The sequence below is a fragment of the Ambystoma mexicanum genome, chromosome 1p (genome assembly GCF_040938575.1).
Source record: "Ambystoma mexicanum isolate Mex_15411 chromosome 1p, UKY_AmexF1_1, whole genome shotgun sequence".
NCBI lineage: Eukaryota > Metazoa > Chordata > Amphibia > Caudata > Ambystomatidae > Ambystoma > Ambystoma mexicanum.
In genome coordinates, this window is record NC_090921.1 from 814936247 (window position 1) to 814956681 (window position 20435).

The following is a 20435-nucleotide window of genomic DNA, read 5'->3' on the forward strand; positions in this document are numbered from 1 at the left end:
GTTAGGCACTAGAGGTAGACAATGGCGAGTGGGCGGCCATCTTGGAGTAATCGGGTACCTCGTGTACCTTGATGGCTTTAGGGTGCTGTGGCAGTGATTTTCGCTCGAAATCTCCTCGGGGCGGGTTATTCAGCATTCGCTTCATAGCGGTTCTGCAGATGAAGGTGCTGCAGTGAAAATGATCGATTTTTGTAGAAAAGCGCATCCGAAGTTGGCGCTACCTAAATGCCTCAAAGGTGGCCAGGGCTTCGTGCAGGTGGCCCGCTGCTCCAGCAGAGGCAGATCCTGGACCTGGAGCAGTTGAGAATGGCATCCACCTTTCGTGAATCCATCACACACCATGAGGGGTTAGAACAAATCCGAGGAACTCCACCTCAGTAACATGGAAAAAACATTTCTCCAACTTTGCAAGTAGCTTGTGTTGTCGAAGTTTGTCCAAAACTGCTTTCTTGCTCTGAACGGGAGTATACCAGAATGTCGTTGATGTATACTACGACATACACATCAATCATTTCTCACAAAACATTGTTCATGAAATATTGAAACACCGCTGGAGCATTGCAAAGGCCAAAAGGCATCACCTGGTATTCAAATAGCCCGTATTTGGTGTGGAAAGCGGTCTTCCATTCGTCCCCTTTCCTGATCCGCACCAGGTGGTAAGCTCCGCAGAGGTCTAACTTGGTGTAAATCCGGGCATCTTTAACTTGATCCAATAAGTCAGGAATCAGAGGCAACGGGTAACGGTTTTTAACAGTGACCTGATTCAATGCGTGGTAGTTGATGCAAGTCCTACGGTCACCTTCCTTTTTAGGCACGAAGAATAATGGTGAGGCCGCTGGGGACTTGGATGGGCGGATGAAACCGTTAGCCAAATACTGGTCTAAATATTTTCTCAAATGCAGGTTCTCGGTTTCTGTGAGAGCATAGATTCGACCGCACGGAATCGGTGCTCCTGGTACTCGGTCGATCTGGCAGTCATACGACCTGTGAGGGGGCAGTGTGTTGTCTTGATCCTTTTGGAATACATCCTGATAGTCTTGATATACCAGAGGTAGCCAGTTGGTTGGTTTCATGATCGTTGTTGCTCCAGTGACCAAAGGTCCTTTAGTTGGATAACAAGTCTGAACACAGTCGACTGAGAAGGTCAGCCTCTTGGCACCCCAGTCTATGCAAGGATTTTGTGATTCCAACCATGGCATACCCAGAATTATCTGAAATTGTGGGGCCTTGATTATATCAAACACTATGAGTCATCTCAGCCGTAGAGTGTGTTACCGGACCCAAAGCTATTTCAGTTGCATCGACTGTGGTGACTAAGTCTGTTGTTGCCTTTTCGCAAAGGGAAAGGTTCATCCTTGAAGCCAATTCTTGATCCATATAATTTCCAGTGGCTCCACTGTCGATGTATGCTCTGACTGCATGCATTCGAGACGGTTGCTGGTGGTTTATAAGGACCATAGGCAAAACTAGGTGCAAGGTCTGGGAGTCCTTGTTTTCGCTTGGCAAGCGGACTTCTACGCCTGCCAGGCGGTGAAGTTTTCCGGCTCAGACTCTGTTTCAACCTTACCGGCGACTCCTGCATTTTTGGGTGGCTTCACTGGGCATTCTCTGAGAAAATGGCTGGCTTCTCCTATCCCTTTCGGCCTTGGTTAACGGCCCCCGTACTTCCCCCGATTTGCATGGGTTCTGACACATCGGTGGTCCTGGAGGCATTTTCCTTGGGGCGCACGAATACTCTAGAATCAATTCAAGCACGATCTGCCTTACAGTTCTGCAGTCTGTGATCTAGCTGGACTACCAAGTCGTATGTACTCGGCACTTTCCTTGGGCGGGTTCACCACTTGAGCTAAAACGCCCTTTAACTCCCCTCTCAGACCACGGTAAAAAAGTGTTGTTCTCTTGTCGTCCGGCCAATCAGTTTCCACAACCAGTCTGTTGAAGGTCGCAATGTATGTTAACAAATCCTGATTGCCCTGATGCAAAGACAAGAGCTCATTATATAATGGCTGACCTTGACAACGCCGGGCAAACAGCTTCTCCATATCCAATTGGAATCTTTGGAAGTCTCGCAAAATGGGATCATCCCGACTGACCAGCGGTACAGACCAGTCAGCAGCACTGCCGCTAAGATATGAAAGTACAAAAGCTACTTTGGACTGGTTGTTTGGAAAGGCTCCTGGCCTGCATAGAAAATGTAGACGGCACTGGTTCATAAACACCGCATACCTTTTCGGATCCCCAGCGAATCGTTTTGGGGGTGGCAAGGGTACAGCTCCTGGGAGGACCACCTGAACCGGATTGCTTGATGCGGGGGGTACCGCTGACCCCACCCTGGCTAGCGGCGTCTGCCCTACATGTGACTGGAGCAGCTGTCTGACGAGATCGTCGGTGCGCTCCTTGGCTACAATCAGTTCTCTTCGTAAGGCATTGGTTTCCTGTCTAGCCGAATGGACCTCGGCCCTGAGTTCCCCCAAAAGCTGAGCTAGCTGATCAGTTTCCGAGGTTTCCATGACGCCCAGGTAGAGAATTTTGTGTAGGCTTCGCGTTCTGTCACGCTCACCTGGTCTCCATGGGGGCGTGCTCGTGTGCGTAGGGTGTCGTGATGCTAGCTTGCGTCTCCCCTTAGTCCTTGCTTCAGGAGATGTTAGCCTGCAAGTCGAAACAAGATATTAGCTACGGAAGGGAGGTGGTCAGTGGTTTCACCTCCTTCCGGTCTATCCTTCACTTCTTCTGGCTCACCTCTGTTTTTTAATGGGCGAGCTCTCCGTCCTGCACACTCTGGCAGGGGCACGGTTCACAGTCTTTCCTGGATCGAGTTACGTCACTGATCCGAAGGAAGTTGCTGAAGTAGAAGGCCCAGGAGTAAGCAGGTAAGCCTCTATTCCAATAACTGCTTGGAATGACGGCTAAGTCTTTCTGTTCAAGATAACTAATGTCCGTTATTGTCTTACAGGTGCGGCATTAAGCGACCTTCGGATGATGGATGAACCTCCTGACAACGATGCTCAGGATTCCTGCCGGTAAGTATAGCGCTGTGCTGGGCTCGCGAATGTTCGCCTCTGTAGCTTTCCTTTGCTACGTGTGACTAACCTGTTTGTCCTTTTCTGTTCAGCAGGTACGGCGCAAGTCCAGGAAGAAGAATAGAAGATCCGTGTGGCGGTGTCGAGCTGCAGCGCTCTGCTGAGTGAAGAACTGTCCGACGAAGTTCCTGGAGCGGGCCGATCAGGTGAGTAGCTACCCGAGAGGGTGCTTTTCGTTCTGTTCTGCAGATGCGGCGGTCCGTGGGAAAGCAGGAGATGAGATCTGGATGTACTGCAGGTAAGGCCTTCGATGCTTAAATAACTCCTGTTATTCTCTGTTCACAGGTGCCGATGGATGGAAGACTCTGGACGGGCGTGGCAGAAGGAAGCAAGAACTGATCTGACACGGTGAGCGTTACGTTGCAGGAGTGCAGAATAACGTGAAGCGTGTTCAGATTGTTGGGTACGGTTAAAATAGCCTTGCAAGTAGTTCCAATAAAATAGTCCTCTTCTCCGTATCCCTTCTCTCAGGTAAAGTAGTTCTAGGCCACACCCTGAACTGAATGGCTCAGCCTCTGAGCCAAGTTAATGGACCATGTAACTAACACCTCCATGAGCCTGGCGGCAGCAGGGCCAGGACTGCGTCCAGTTGAGCCTGGCTGGGGCCTGATAAGCCCCAAGGGGGTCCAAAGTCCGGGATGGCCCCCCAAGTTTCAGGGTTTTGGGTGCCTGTACCATGACAGCGGGCAGGCAACATAAAGTTTATTTTTTTTTTAAAATATATTTTATTTTATATATGTAAACCACACAACATTACAACTTGAACATAAATAAACACGTTTAACAACAAACAACACTGCAATCCCCATCCCTCCCCCCTATGAGCCTGTATGGTGTTCGCCTTTGGTATCCGCTGTGGGCGAGGGGGCGTCATCACTCTCAGAGTCAATTGAAGCTGACCCCGTTCCAAACAGTTCAGCTATCAACAGTTTCCATGCCGCAAGAGAGCACATTTCCTCGTCCTCCCCTGCGATGGCAGGCAACATAAAGTTATAGCTTACGCTGACGACATGCTCCTAGCCTTGGAAGACCCTGGGAGCTCTCTACCGAGAACCATAGAAACACTTGAGAATTTGGGGGGATCTCAGGCCTGAACATTAACAGGAAAAAATCGGAGAATATGCTCCTTGCAGGAAACAAGGTGTCACTAGAAACAGTGGCAGGCTTGATAAGTCTAAAAACAGTAGAGGAGGGCATCAAATACCTAGGGGTGACACTCACGCACAGGGTGGACAAGATCTATAAGTGTAATTACATACACCTTCTGGCTAGAGTCAAAAAGGATCTAGAAAGATGGTGCCCGCTTAGGATTTCATGATGGGGAAGAATCCAATCAGTAAAAATGAACATACTCCCCAGGGTGCTCTACTATTTCCAGGCCCTCCCAGTGTCAGTCCCCGATTCCTTCTTCAAAGCTCTCTCCAAAGCCATATCGCAATTTTTGTGGAACAAGAGACCTCCGAGGGTCGCCAGAGCCATTCTCACGGCACCAACAAAGGCTGGCGGAATGTCCCTACCTCACTTTAAGAAATACTATCAGGCAGCCAAACTTTCATTCCTGAAGGAATGGATGGGTGAGGACCAACAAACGACCTAGGTAACACAAGACAGGGCGGTCGCTAGGACCCGCCTGGAGGACTTATTGTGGAAACATATACAGCACAGACACCTGAATCTTCAAGTAAGTGAGGTCATGAGAACCACCCTCAACGCCTGGGATGACGAAACCAGAAAGGGAATCATGACCACCCCACTGGCCCCTTCACGCCTATATGCAGGAACCCAGAGTTCCCCCCCAGGAAAGGAATCCGGCGGCTTTGAGAAGTGGGACGCAGCAGGATGCAGGAAAATTGGTGAAATGATCCAAGACAAAGAAATACAAACTTGTGCAGAATTTAAAAATATGTGAAAGCTAACAGAAGCGGATAGATACAAATATGAGCAGTTAAAACATAGGCTAAGTACACCAGAGGTCTTCCAGGCGGCCACGAGGGACCTCACACCATTTGAGACGTATATAATAACCAACCCAGGTGACAAAAAGCTGGTGTCAACATTATACAACTTCATTAGCACACAAGAAGAAGAAATTAAATGGATTTACATGAAGAGATGGGAAGCCACGCTAGGGGAAGAAATTGCCAGGCAGCAATGGGAGGAACTGTGTGCAGGCATCCCCAAACTCACCAGGGCCGTCCAAACCAGAGAAATGTGGCTGAAAATAATCGCTCCATGGCATTCTACCCCAGAGAGGCTCAAATCAATGTACCCGGATACGTCGGATCGCTGTTGGAGGGGGTGTCTGGACGCAGGAACTTAGAGGCATATCTGGTGGGACTGTCAGGGAGTGAAGGGCTTCTGGAAAGAAGTGCAAACGGAAATGACAAAAATATTCCCAGAGGCAGGCCAAATGGGGGTGAGGGTGTGGTTGTGTGGATTTAAGGACACACAGGCCAAGAGACTCCTCAAAGCACAATGGAGGGGCTTTATGGGCCTAGTCATCGCGGCATGGGCAACGATAGCTCAAAGCTGGAAGAAACGAGACCCACCACTGGTATTCACATGGCTGCAAAAGGTGTGGTCCCAAATGACCATGGAAAAGATCACGAACCATCTCCAGGACCAGAACAACTCCTTCATGAAGGAATGGGGATCAGTGCTGGAATACTTAAAATCAGACTATATGGAACAATGGTGTCCACACAATATCAAAATATCAGATATATACAGCACGAATAGTTCCCGAACTGAAAAACCCATTGAGGACCCAAACTCTATTTTTGTGTAAAAACAATAAAAATACGTTAAAAAAAAGTATATTGCTTGGTGTGCATGAACAGGGTCAGCTTCTCTTTCCTTAGATTGGCGGCCCACCGCCGACATCCTACGGTTGACCTCATGCTTCAGTGATGTGTAGAAACTAGGCTTTGTCCAGGATAATTCGATGTTTGTCGTCTCTTTGTGGTATAAGTATATAATTTGGGTTGTAGAGGGGATTGGTTTAACCAAGTAGTCCCGTTGTTGTTTGTATGCACCCTTCTGTGTAACACATACCTTCCCTGGGGCGGTTCTTCCTTTAAAATCAAACTGAGCATTGAAATAGCCCATCCATTCAATCTTGTCTTGATTATAACCCTTTGGGATTACATCCTCCTTCAACAAATTGCTCACATCACCCCCTTAATCATGCGCATCCAACCCTTAGGGAGGAGGGACATTTTTGCTCCAGAGTCAGCCATCATAGACACTTCTGTCCCATTCACTCAAATCAAAGCATACAGACTCCCCTCATCCACATCATGTACAACATTGACAATAATTGTCTCAACATGAGTCATCTTCCTCTTCAGAGGAATCCTGATCCTCTCCGGTCACATACAATACTTTCCTTTGGTTGAATTGAAAATGTTTGCAACAATTAGCAAAGTGACCCTTCATTTTACACTTGGAGCACGCCACGTTCTGCCCAGGACACACTAAAGATGCAGAAAAATGTGACCCATTGGCACACCGCAAGCAGTCGTTCCTCGCCCTTCTGGGCCATCACACATGTTCCATTGCTTTCCCCACCTCCTTTATTCAACATTCCTTCCTTCGACTTTTTCTCCTGTTTCGTCTCTGAAATCCTCAAAGCCTTTTTCTCTGCCTTGGTCAGTTTAGCAACACATGCGATGGAGTGTTCTACCCGTTTAGCAATATCTATCACCCTGTCAAGGCTAGGTTAATCTTTTAACCAAAGCTCTTCTCTAATCCTATTGTTGTAATGGATCATGAATTGATCCTGAATGTGTTCATCCAAAGAATTACCGAACCTACAGTACAGAGCCAGGTGGTGTAGAGCCATAACATATTCAATGCTCTGGTATGTGCATTAGGGATAAAGTAACTTTCCAACTTGAGTAGGGCCACCTCCAACTCTTTGGCCACATCTCCACTACCTACATCAACCAGTTCAGGCAGAGTCTCAATAATACGTTGGCCTTCGTAACCTAAAAAGTACATTAATAGGAAATAGGAGTCTTTCCTCTCAGTAGAAAAGAAATTTGCACATGCTGCCCTAATAAAGTGCAGAAATCCTTTCTTCCATTGACTCCACTTGACCTTGACTGGTCCAGATGTTGCCATAAAAATTGTGGGGCTGGGTACATCAGGCAAGGCCACTATAACTTGTGGCGTCGACCTTCTGTACCAGTATGAAAGTCCCTTTAATCACTGGGACGAGTGCACACACTATTGAGGAATGATCACCCAATGATCCTCATAAAGGAACAACCTGTTTCAACAAAGATGGGCAGTCGCTCGCTCGTCACGCACTAGGGCCCCTTTCTCTAACATTACGACATAATGTTAGTCTTGCCACGGAAGGGGCTGCCTTTTTTTTTCTTGCCCGCCCCCCTCAAACAAATACAGCGTACCTTCATGCTTAGTATAAGCTGATGAGTCGTCCGCAGCACTCTCACTATCACTGGCTGCACACTGGCTCCTCCTCACCCTGCACGCAGGGACCCGTTGCCTCCGACAGTTGACACAGCTCCCTTCCACAGCTTCTCCGCCACACCTTCTCGACATGGAGACGCTCCTTGTTCGCTCCAGTCAGTTCAGTACCTGCATCTGTTCTCCGGCCTCCTCGGAGCAGTGAGCGCCGATGAGGATGCTGAACAGCAGACCGGTAAACCGAGCTCATGCACGACCATGCCGGGGGTTGTAAACTTGTTGCCATTTAATATGAAGCAGACACATCAAGGTTAGCTTCAGTTTATTTGTACAAGACCCTTGTAGCGACCCCCAACAACAACCTCCTTGCTCAAGTACCACTCCAACCACTTTTTAGGGAACCTGGAACCCTGTTCCTCCATACACATTCCACAAGGGGTTCCATATTCCAAGACCCTTCACAATAGCATCACATGCCACTATTCAATCCCCTGATAGTGGAGAATACAGGCATACGACAAAACACATGCTTCTACTTTCATAACCAATCCAACATGCTTTCAGATTGCAATGAGTGAGGTGATAGGCACCAAAGGGCATTGTGGGTACATGCACACTTAGGCGAGATTAGTATGACAGGGATGCCCCCATCAACATATACTTTGATTTGTGAAGTAAACAACATGTAATCCCCCAGACCAATCAGTGGGTGGTAAAATATGCATAACTCATGATTTGAAACAGCTAGAAGCATCAGAAAGACTATTACTGGCTAAGTGATGTTTGCCATTCTGTTTTGCATGGTAGGCAGAATATATAGTGCATATTTTTTAGGTCTCTTTGTACTAATGGTAGGCACACACATTTTTAATTTCTTAAGTACTTTATCTAGTGTTTCTGTAGTGTTTTATAACTGAGTAAGAAATGCCTCTGAGATTGGGGTGTAAACTAGGAAGCGGGGAGGGTAAACTATCTAAATGAGCTTATGGAATAGTGGCGTATTGATGAAATAATTAAGGCAACTGTAAGGATTTCTGTGTTAAATTATTTGATGGTTATCACTGACATGTTCAGCTAATTTGTATATTTATATTCCTCTGAAGACAAATATATTTTTACGTTGAAAACACTAACAACCTTTATTCAAACTAGTGCTATTACATTTAGAATCTGGTTGTTATACTCATTCAATGTATTTGAGTCATTGTAGATGCTACTTTTGTGTCTAATTGCCTTTCCCTTTCTTTTTTTAGAAAAACGTCTGTCTAGAGGGATTTCCCATGCCAGCTCAACCATTGTGTCACTGGCACGCTCCCACGTTTCTAGCAATGGTAGCAGTGAACATCTGCTGGAGATGCCCATTTGCACTTTTCAGCTCCCTGATCTGACAGTGTACATGGAGGAGTTTCGCTCCTTCATTGAACGGGATCTCATAGAGCAGTCAATGCTGGTGGCGTTGGAGCAAGCTGGTTAGTATGTCACATACATTTAACATGACACTGGTGTTCTGCTTTTAAAATGTTATCTTTTGATATGATCATGTTGCTTGTAGGTCATTTTTACCCGTTCAACATATACAGGTGGCATAACTGCCATTGGCAGTCATGAAATTCCTGCCAATCTCTGTCCTTGAGGGGGTTGACCGTTAAGGGATTACTGGTGATGTGCGAGCAAGTATGTGTGTTTGTGTATGTGTGTGTGGGGTGGCGAGCAAGTGTGTGTGTGTGTGTGGAGGGGGGAGCAAGTGTGTGTATGTGGGGGGTGAGCATGTGTGTGTATGTGGGGGGTGAGCATGTGTGTGTATGTGGGGGGTGAGCAAGTGTCTGTGTGTGTGTGGGGCTAGTACAGGCTTCTCTACTTGCCAGGCTAGTATATTGAGGTTATTGTCCCCTTACTGTCTAGGTTGTACCTTGCTGTAAATGAGGGCCTAAGGGCAATCTCCTTACCTGTCTAATCTCTCTCCAGCGCTTCCTAAGCGAGACCTACTCTGCCGCTCAAGTTGGTTCTAAGGGGAAGGGAGGGCCTTTTAAACATCTAGGCGCCATTCTGTCGTCTTCCTGTCAGACCCTTATGCACCTCTCCCTATCACTTTCTCTTCCTCTCACTGCTTTCCTCTCTGTAACTCCACCTAACTTCTCTACTGTGCCACCCTCCAGTCTTTCTCTCATACTACCACTAACCGCTGATATTACTCCGTCCTACTCTCCTTCCACTCTCCACTCTCCCCTCTCTGCACTGCTACTCTCCCCTCTCCACACACTACTCTCCCCACTACTACTCTCCCCTCTCCACACTACTACTCCACTTCACCTTTTCAGTCACCCTCCTTTCACTCTTCCACCTTCCACTCACTCTACTTTTACTCTACTACTCACCCACCTTGCTCAAACACTCGCCACACAGTCCCACTTGCTCTAACCAACTAATACCTCATATCTTTTCCTTAATGCCTCCACACTCTAGTCACCTGTCCTTCCTCCTCATGCTTTCCCTTTTCCTTTCTTATCCTCCCTCTCCTTCTCCGCTTGGCCTTCTACCGTTTACCAATCTTGCCCTAGCTTTCCCCGCCTTGGAGGAGTTTCAGGTGTTGAAATGCATAACAAAGGGGCTAAGCTTGCCCCCTTTTGCCTTGCGGGTCTGCCATGCCGGAAAGATTGTGTCCCGCATTGTGGAATGTTGCAGTCTGTGTCAGGGATCCGAACAGCCGATAAGTCCAGGTTAAGTCCAAGTTAAGTATAGGCGGGTATTTGGTTTTTCAAATGGCCACTCTATGGCACTATTGCAAATGTCTCTTGTGGGGCTCCATGGTTGCCACCGGAGCATAGCATCTGCTGTTGGTCTCTGGTGGCACACTGCATTCGTTGTGACCATGCAGATCCTCTGTTGCTTTGTTTGGTATCACTCTGTCTCTCTTCACTGATTCACTGAATGGAGAACTCCACTGACTGGAAGGGTCTGCCTGGAGGCCCTGATAAGGTTACATTCTTACGGGGGGGGTGACTGCCCAGGCTTCTTATGTATGTGGTTCATTGGAGTAAAAAGAAAAGGAAGGGCAAGCATTTCTTTGAAGAGGTATGGGGTGATACAAAGTGGTCCTGTGTTCACCTGGTATCCCTGGGGGCGCCTGGAAGGCTCTGAGGTCTGGAACCCTGGATAAGTAGTTGCCCAACGTGGAAATAATGAATCTGCAATACAGGAGGGAGGATTTGTAATAACTGTCTTTAGTGGGTGAACCTCCCTCAAACCGACCCCCCTCCCACCGAGTCTTTCTCACCTTATTTTCTGTTATGGTGAGCTATCCGTCTTGAGTTTCTTGTGCAGGGATGCTTAGTGGTTGCTGGAGCGCCGACCGAGTTGCTTCACTGGTGCAGTGCGCCTTCCTTCGGGTCCAGGCCTGGTGTGACCCCCAAGTCTGTTGGTAGACTGGTAGGTTTGATGTTATATCAGTCTTTGTCTGCTCTTATATGGTGGTTTGCAGAAGTTTCATTACTGTCTTTATTTCCTTCTTTACAGGTGTGAAAGTCTTTTGGTGCTGCCGTGCCGGGTGGAGATGCAGGCTTTAGGTAAGAGAAAGCGCAAAGCGCTGCGTTCTTTTATTGTCCATTTAAAGCTAACCTGTGTTCTCTTCTCTTCACAGGCTGCTGTGGTCCTACGAGTGGACGAGAGAACGATGGAACCTGCCCCCAGAAATCCGTTAAGGTAAGTAATGCATAGAGGGCAGTGCGTTTGTTAAATGTTGAAAGCGAACCTGAATATTTCTCCCTTTCCCTTGCAGGATGCTGCTGTGGTGGTCTGGATGGAAGCGCAGCGTAGCGCGGCGGAATTCAGGTAAGAATAATGAAATTCGATGTTCTGAAACCGCACTCGTTTTAATATTATTCACTTTCTTGTTATTTCAGGTTGCGATGTTTGAGCAGAGGTTACGACAGCGGATTGCAGGAATTCCTCCAGCTAGTACTCAGAGGTGAGTGATGCTGATGCTTTCCTCTCTTTATTTCCACAGGTTGCGGTCTTCCAGCAAGGGATGATTGAGATGCTGAATGCTGGATCGTGTACTCACAGGTAAGGCAGAGTAATCTTGTTCTTGCAGGACTGCAGGGAGCTGCTGAAGATCAGGAGCTGAACATGTTGAGCGTCACGCTACTAGATGCAGAATAATGCGAAGCATGTTCTGCTGTTTGGATGTGGTTTTTAAATAGCCCACGCAAAGTAGTTCCAGGTAAAGTAGTTCCAGGTCCAGCCACACCTAAAGCACTAAACCGCATGGCTTGGTTTTTTAAGAACTGAGCTATGCGGTGGCCTCCATGTTGGATTCAAAGTTCCCATGTTTATGATTGAAAGCAAAGCTGTCTTCCTTACAGCATGTGAGCCTGCCGCCAGAGGTGCCAGGACGTGCTCCAGGAGTACTTTTTCTGAAGTTTCAAGGCCCTCTGGGCTATTTTGGGTGCTTGCTTGTGGCACAACTTGTGGCCCTTAACAGTGTTAATGACAGCACTCCCCTCCCAAAGGCCCCTCCCTGGGTATTCTTCCTGTCCGGTCCTGGTTTGGTGGGGTGATTCTGGTGAAATCGCTTAATCAAACGCGGTGCATGGATATGTTCACTTGGTTCCTATGTTCTGTCTTGAGGACATAACCTTTCCAATCCACTAAATAGTATTATTTGGATCTGGTACGTTTTGAGTCCAGGATGTCTTTAACTTCAAATTCAGGCTCTCCATCGACCAGCACTGGTTTTGGTGGTGTTTTGACTCGGGTCCCGGGTTGAACAGGTGCTAAGGCCAATTTGACGGCCACTGGATTAATCACTGATTTGATAGTGTAGGGTCCTAGATATCTTGGACGAAAGGTCCGGGTTCCTTTTATGGGCACATGTTTTGATGCTAACCAGACTTCGTCCCCAACTTGGTAATCGGGAGCTTTCCTTCTATGTTGGTCAGAACATTTCTTTTGTCTTTCTTTGGCTTGCTGTAATTGTTGGGTTGCCTTTCTGAAGGCCTGAGTTAGACTTGTGTGCAAGGTCTTGACCGCTGGCATTTCCAAGGCTGTGGGGGAATCTAGTTCAGAGGTACATGGGTGTCTCCCGTATATTGTGTAGAAAGGGCTTTGTCCTGTGCTGGTATGTATGGAGTTGTTGTATGCGTATTCCGCTATCCATAATAAGTCCTTCCAACTCTCTTCCACTTGTTGAAGCATGCAATGTAGATATTGTTCTAATGTCTGGTTTGTTCTTTGTTTGTCCATCCGTTTGAGGGTGATGGCTAGTAGATAATCGAATGTTGATTTGTGCCATTGTACAACATTTATTCCAAAAATTAGACACAAATTGACTTCCTCGATCTGAGATCAGAATTGATGGGAAACCATGCAATTTTATAATCTGTTCAAGAAATACCTTAGCCAAACCGGTAGCGTTACGAAGTCCTTTGAACGGAATGAAATGTGCCATTTTGGAGAACAGGTCTACCACCACTAGGATGGTGTCAAATCCTTGACTGGGGGGTAGGTCTGTAATAAAATCAAGGGAGAGTGTATGCCAGGGAGCCGTTGGAATATCCAGTGGTTGTAGAAGGCCAGCTGGTTTCTGCTTTTGAGATTGTTTCTGTGCGCATACCCCACAAGATAGAATGAATTGAGCAATGTCTTTATGCCAGGTTGGCCACCAATAATTTTGCTTAACCTGATCTAGAGTCTTAGCAATTCTGGGATGGCCCTCAATCAGGGAATCGTGATAACCAGATATGACAAGCTCTTGCAGTTCTCTATCTACCAAATAAAGTCACCCTCTGAAGTAGGGTAATCTATCCAGCACTGTATGATGTTTATTTTTGTAAGGCCTCAGGGTTGATTAAGAGTTGAACCTTATCTTGAAGTTCGCTTAGTCAGTGTGGTAGTAAGTCCCAATAATTTGTCACTTGGAATGATGGCAATAGGGTCCGGGGTAATGTTTGTTTTTTCTTCAACCCCCATGCGAGATAAGGCATCGGCCTTACCATTCCGAACTCCTGGTTGGTATGTGATTACGTAATCATATTCTGTGAAGAATAAAGCCCATCGCAGTTGTTGTGAAGATTGAGCTTTTGCTGACTTTAGGTATGGAAGGTTCCGGTGATCTGTGATTACTGTGATGGTATGTCTGGCACCTAATAGATACTGCCGCCAGGCTTTGAAGGCTGATTTTATTGCTAGCAGTTCTTTGTCTGTGATAGCATAGTTAAGTTCTGGTGGTGAGAATTTACGTGACCAAAAGGCCACGGGATGCAATTGGCCCGTTTCTGGATCTCTTTGAGAGAGAACGGCTCCCATAGCCACCCTGGAGGCATCTGTTTCCACTACATAGGGGAGGTCTGGGCGAGGATGTCGTAATATCGGCGCAGAGGTGAATCTTCTCTTGAGTTCCTGAAAGGCCTGTTCTGCTTCTTCGGTCTATTGGAATTTCTTGTTTTTTCATTGTAACACTATGGGTGCACTATCTGTGAGAAACCTGGGATGAATCGGCAATAAAAATTTGCAAAGCCGAGCATGCTTTGGATTCCTTTGAGCGATGAAGGTGACGGCCAATTAAGGATGGCGTCTACTTTGTGCATATCCATCTTGACTCCTTTTGGCGTGAGGACAAAACCGAGGAACTCCACTTCACTGACATGGAAGGAACATTTTTCGAGTTTCACGTACAGTTTGTGCTGGCGAAGTTTTGCAAAGACTGAGCGAACATGTTTGATGTGATCTTGTTCAGAGGAAGAGTACACCAGGATGTCATCGATATAGACACAGGCACAGACGTCGATTAATTCTCGTAATACGTCATTCATGAAATACTGGAATGCTGCGGGAGCGTTGCAAAGCCCGAAAGGCATTAACTGATAATCATACAGGCCATACTTGGTGCAAAATGCGGTTTTCCATTCATCCCCTTTTTTCACATGTACAAGGTGATATGCTCCCCTAAGTTCCAATTTGGTGTAGATTTGGCCATCCTTGACTTGGTCCAGAAGTTCCGGGATAAGAGGCAGAGGATAGCGTTTTTTTACCGTGATTTCATCAAGTGCGCGGTAGTCGATACAAGTTCCCAAATCTCCTTCCTTCTTTGGTACGCAGAATAAGGGAGAGGCTGCCAGTGACTTAGACGGGCCGATAAACCCATTTGCCGGGTATTGGTCCAAGTAGAACTTCAAGTGGAGATTTTCGGTTTCAGTGAGTGCATAAATTCGACCACACGGAATTTGTGCGCCAGGTAGAAGGTCGATCTGACAGTCATAGGGTCTATGTGGTGGTAAAGTGGTAACCTGTTCCTTCTGAAAAACATCCAGAAAATCTTGATATTCTCTTTGCAAGGTATCCGTTGATCCCACAACCACAGACGCTATTCCTTGAACAGATATTTTTGAATTTGATTGTGGTATAGTTTTTGGGTAGCAAGTGCTAGCACATTCGTCAGAAAAGGCCAATGTCTTTGCACACCAATCTATGTAAGGATTGTGAGTTACTTACCATGGCATCCCTAAAATCAACTGTAACTGAGGAGCTTTAATGAGGTCAAACGCGATAGCTTCTTGATGTCCATCCTGACACAGAAGGGTTAATTCTTTTGTGAATTGGGTTACTAGACCAGAGGCTATTTCTGTACCATCAATAGCAATTACCTTTTCAGTTGTTGATTTTGTGCATAGGGGAAGCTCCATTTCAACTACCAGATCTTGGTCTATGTAATTTCCAACTGCTCCGCTGTCTATATGTGCTTCTATGGCGTGCATCTGCGACGGCTGCTGATGATTAATCAAGATTACTGGTAGAGCAAAATGTGAGGTCTGTGACTCATCCTTCTCGCTCGACAAGTGGATCTCTACGCTTGCCGGGCCTGGTAGTTTTCCGACTCCTTCCCATCATCTTCTTTCTCTGTAGCGCCTACTACCTTCCTTTGAGGTTTCACTGGACATTCTTTGAGGAAGTGTCCTGATTTACCGCAATACAGGCATAACTGTAGCTGCCTTCTCGTCTCTTTCAATCTTGGTTAAAGGGGGTTGCACTCCCCCGATCTGCATGGGTTTTGTAGTATTGTCTGGTGAAAGTTGAACACTGTCTTTTGAGCATACGTACACGGCACGGTTTTCAAATCTATTTCGAACTGTTCTTAGATCCTGCAATCTATAATCCAACTGCCCCACAAGTATAATAAACTCTGCACAGTCTTTAGGTGGATCTACCACTTGAGCAAGAATATCCTCCAGGTCTCCTTGTAGGCCCAAGTGAAATAATGTGGTTCTTTTATTTTCAGACCATCCTGCTTCAACAACAAGTCTATTAAAAATGGCAATATAAGTCAGCAAATCTTGATTTCCTTGACGGAGGGACAGGAGTTCGTTATCTAAAGCATGCCCATGCAAGTGTCGAGCAAATCGTTTTTCATCTCCTGTTGAAAACCCCTGAAGTCCTGCAGTAATGGGTCATTCTGGCTCACTAAAGGTACCGACCAGTCTGCAGCACTGCCACTCAAATATGATAAAACGAAGGCCACCCTTGACTGGTCGTTTGGGAAGGCCCAATGTCTACAAAGAAAATGAAGACGGCACTGGTTCATGAATGTTGCATATTTTTTGGGGTCCCCATTAAATTGTTCCGGTGGTGCCAGAGGTATTGATCCGGACAGCGTTATGTGTACTGGATTGACTGATGATGGTGTTGAAACTGGTGGGGAAAATCCGGGCGATGGAGCCTGCCCAGCCTGTGATTGTAGTAGCTGTTTGCTTAGCTCATCAGTACGGTCTTTATTGACTATCCATTCCCTTCTGAAAGCATTGGTTTCATGCTGGGTTGAATGTACCTCGGCGCGTAATTGTCCCAAAAGCTGAGCTAACCGATCAGTTTAAGATGTCTCCATCACTCCCAGGCGGATAAGGTGTAAGGCTTTGCGTTCTGTTATGCTCACCTGGTATCCCAGGGGACGTCTGGAAGGCTCTGAGGTCTCGAACCCTGGATAAGTAGTTGCCCAACGTGGAAATAATGAATCTGCAATACAGGAGGGAGGATTTGTAATAACTGTCTTTAGTGGGTGAATCTCCCACCTCCTTCAAACCGATCCCCCTCCCACCGAGTCTTTCTCACCTTATTTTCCGGTATGGTGAGCTATCCGTCCTGCGTTTCTTGTGCAGGGGCGCTTAGTGGTTGCTGGCGCTCCGACCGAGTTGCTTCACTGGTGCATTGCGCCTTCCTTCGGGTCCAGGCCTGCTGTGACCCCAAGTCTGCTGGTAGACTGGTAGGTTTGATGTTTTATCAATCTTTGTCTGCTCTTATATGGTGGTTTGCAGAAATGTAATTACTGTCTTAATTTCCTTCTTTACAGGTGTGAAAGTCTTTTGGTACTGCCGTGCCGGGTGGAGATGCACGCTTTAGGTAAGAGAAAGCGTGAAGCGCGGCATTCTTTTATTGTTCATTTAAAGCTAACCTGTGTTCTCTTCTTCTCCTCACAGGCCGCTGTGGTGCTACGAGTGGACGAGAGAACGATGGAACTTGCCCCCAGGAATCCGTTAAGGTAAGTAATGCATAGAGTGCAGCGCGTTTGTTAAATGTTGAAAGCGAACCTGAATATTTCTCCCTTTCCCTTGCAGGATGCTGCTGTGCTGCTCTGGATGGAAGCGCAGCGCAGCGTGACGGAATTCATGTAAGAATAATGAAATTCGATGTTCTGAAACCACACGCGTTTTAATATTATTCCCTTTTTTGTTATTTCAGATTGCGATGTTCGAGCAGTGGTTGCAACAGCGGATTGCAATAATTCCTCAAGCTAGTACTCACAGGTGAGTGGTGCTGATGCTTGCTTCTCTTTTTATTTACAAAGGTTGTGGTCTTCCAGCGCGGGATGATTTAGATGCTGAAGGCTGGATCGTGTACTCACAGGTAAGGCAGAGTAATCTTGTTCTTGCAGGACTGCAGGGAGTTGCTGAAGACCAGGAGCTGAACACGGTGAGCGTCACGCTGCTAGATGCAGAATACCGCGAAGTGTGTTCTGCTGTTTGGGTGTGGTTCAAATAGCCCAGGCAAAGTAGTTTCAGGTAAAGTAGTTCCAGGTCCAGCCACACCCAGAGCACTAAACCGCATGGCTTGGTTTTTAAGAACTAAGCTATGTTGTGGCCTCCATGTTGGATTCAAAGTTCCCATGTTTATAATTGAAAGCAAAGCTGCTATGTGTCTTCCTTACAGCATATGAGCCTAGCGCCAGAGGCGCCAGGTCTGGCACCAGGAGTCCTTTTCTGCACGTTTTAAGGCCCTTAGGGCTATTGTGAGTGCTTGCTTGTGGCACAACTTGTGGCCTTTAACAGTGGTCATGACATCCTGTTAATGTACATACAGGCACTTGGAGAGAGGCCAGGAATTGAGCCTCTTTCAACTGCCATTGTCCCCCTTTGCAGTAGGACTGGCTTCCACACTGATGGGCCTTCCACCCCAGGCTGAGAATGGTTCCTACCCCCTCTTGGAATTTCAGATCAGATTACTGACCATGTGAGGGTCATGACCCAATGAAGCGGGGGAGCGGATCGGGACCCCTCTCTACTTGGGGTAGGAGGCTCACCAGAACAAAAGCCAGAGCCAGCCCCGTCCCAGATGGCTGAATTGGGAAGTTTGTCGGTTCCCAGTCACTGATGAAAACCCTTGTCCCAGGATCGTCGGCACTGGTACCACTCCTTCTCCAGCATTGGATCTTTCATAGATTCACATGCTCTGAATATCCCCCTTTGTCAGGCTGGGAAACCTCTGTTATCTTTTGATTTCCCTTGCCCTTGGCAAGAAGAACCTACATTTTGTAGCTTAACACCTCATTACTATGATATTTGAATTTGTTTTCTCTTTTTGCAATGTAATGTTCTTGGTGCCACTTGACCTGATATGTCACACTGTATATAACTGTATATTATAATCCTATGACTATCCAGTATACATGCACCCTGTAACTTTGTTTCCTGACCTTGATCCGGCCTTATATATACCTGCCTACTGTAACATTGCTGATGACCTTGTACTTTCCTACTTACCATGTACTTGTAACTAAGTTGAGCATATTCCTGTCTTTTGCGCCCTGATGCCCCAGGGTCTGGCGCGCTCTATGAATAATAAAATAAACTTGTTATGGGTGTTTTTGGTCCCCACCAATGGGACCTCGAGTAGCCCTAGTCTAGACCCTCCTCTTCCCCTCCGATTCTAACCATGTGTCCAGCTGAGGGAGTCCTCTGGTTTTCCCCAATCAGAATTTTAGGTTACAATCTTCAAAACAACAATTTCAAAAGAAAAGAAGCACTTTCTCTACATAACATCAAGTATACTCTTCAAAGTGAGGACATTTTCTGGGGAGGGAGGGCAAATAGGAAACCCATGTGCCACTTGTGGACTCAATGTATATGAGGGAGATAAGCACCCCGACTGCATATGCTGCCTTTACCCCCACAACACCGTTGAAAGCTACACTATTTGTCGAGGTCATAGCTCCAAGACTCTCAAAGATAGAAATAGAAGGTTAATCTGCTGGCTCAATGAGGGGGAACTAAACCGAATACCCTTACAACATCGAGTCGACCCAGACCATGGCTACTCCCGCAGGAAAACGACGGCGGTCGAGGGAAAGGGCTAGGTCGGAAGAACGGCCAGTGAAGAAGACCAAGCACTGGGTCGCCCATGGCTATGAGCCGTCGATGGCAGCCAAAAAACTGAAGGGGCTGGACGGGCCGTCACCCGCAGAAGGCCAGTCACTGAGGTGGAAGTCAGCAGCAGAAGGCGGCAAACCAACGCAAGGACGAAAGCACAATCATAAATCAAGGTCAGTGAGAGGCCTCGTCAGCGGAGGAGACGGGCACAACGACGAGTACTGTCGTCGACCACTCCGAAAGCACTGAAGCACAGGTTTGCGGATGCTGTTGAAGCACGGAAGCCGCACAAGCAAACCACAGACGGAGCCCAAAATGTGCGCCTGACCCTTTGACGATGCCACATAGAACTGCCTAGGCGACATCTCACAAATCTGGCTCGTCCATGACGCTCCACAAACGGCCTCGTCCACATCGCACCAAAAGTCCAGCTCATCCGCGACACTCCACTAAACCAGCTCGTCGACAACACACCGTAAACTGGACTAGTCGACGAAGAAGACCATGGACAAAGACCACATGGGCACGGTATTGTCACCCCGGCCTGCAACCTCGGCAGTGGCGAAAGACACACCCCTGGGTCCCATGAAACCATGGAAGCAGGGGCTGTCAACGACAACTGTTGACGGCAGCCCCATCAACGGGAGGATGGGAACTTCCTCAGGAGGTACGACCTCCACAACCAGACGAGAGCACGCAACACAACAGCCCGGTCTCTCCTATCCAGTACTCCGAGGTAATACCAGTACTCGAAACAGTCGATGACATTACAGGAGAAAGCTCCAGCTAGGCCGGCATATTCAGGAAGGGGCCCTAACAGTTCAACAACCACAAAAGGAGGCAAGACCGTGCACCGCAACAGCCACAAGAAGAGGCAGGACCAGCTTCACCCACGGAGCCCATCCACCTTCAAATTCAGCAAAGGGAGGTAAAGGCGCAGTTAACCAAACCCCAGGCCCTACTAACCATGCAGGTCCTCTCGTCCCTGCACAGAGGGTCATCACCCTGCTTGATGCAGCTTTGATGAGACCAGGGATGCCAGCCTTACAACCACCACTGCAGCCAGCGGTACCACAACAATCTCTGGTCAGACCCAGGCCTACTTGGCGGGGGGGAGATCAGCAAGGTACTCTTCTTTCAGACACAGGTCCACATTGCAGGGAAAACCAGTCAGCACTCGCAATCCAGGTCATTTCTCCATGCACCCTCCTCCACCGCACTTGGACCAATACGCTGGGGCAGGAGTGTGTCACCAACACACCAACACTAACCTCTCCAGCACGCAGAAGGA

General features: G+C 47.4%; 1 protein-coding gene across 5 annotated transcripts in view; it reads left to right on the forward strand.

Annotated features, from left to right (window-relative positions):
- The window catches only part of OTUD7B (OTU deubiquitinase 7B), a 932635-nt gene that overhangs the window by 328318 nt on the left and 583882 nt on the right, over positions 1-20435 (forward strand). For all 5 annotated transcript variants that reach the window (XM_069652344.1, XM_069652353.1, XM_069652334.1 and 2 more), the window contains one exon: positions 8768-8983. In XM_069652344.1, coding sequence (XP_069508445.1) covers positions 8768-8983 — 216 coding nt within the window. The remainder of the gene's footprint in view (positions 1-8767; positions 8984-20435) is intronic.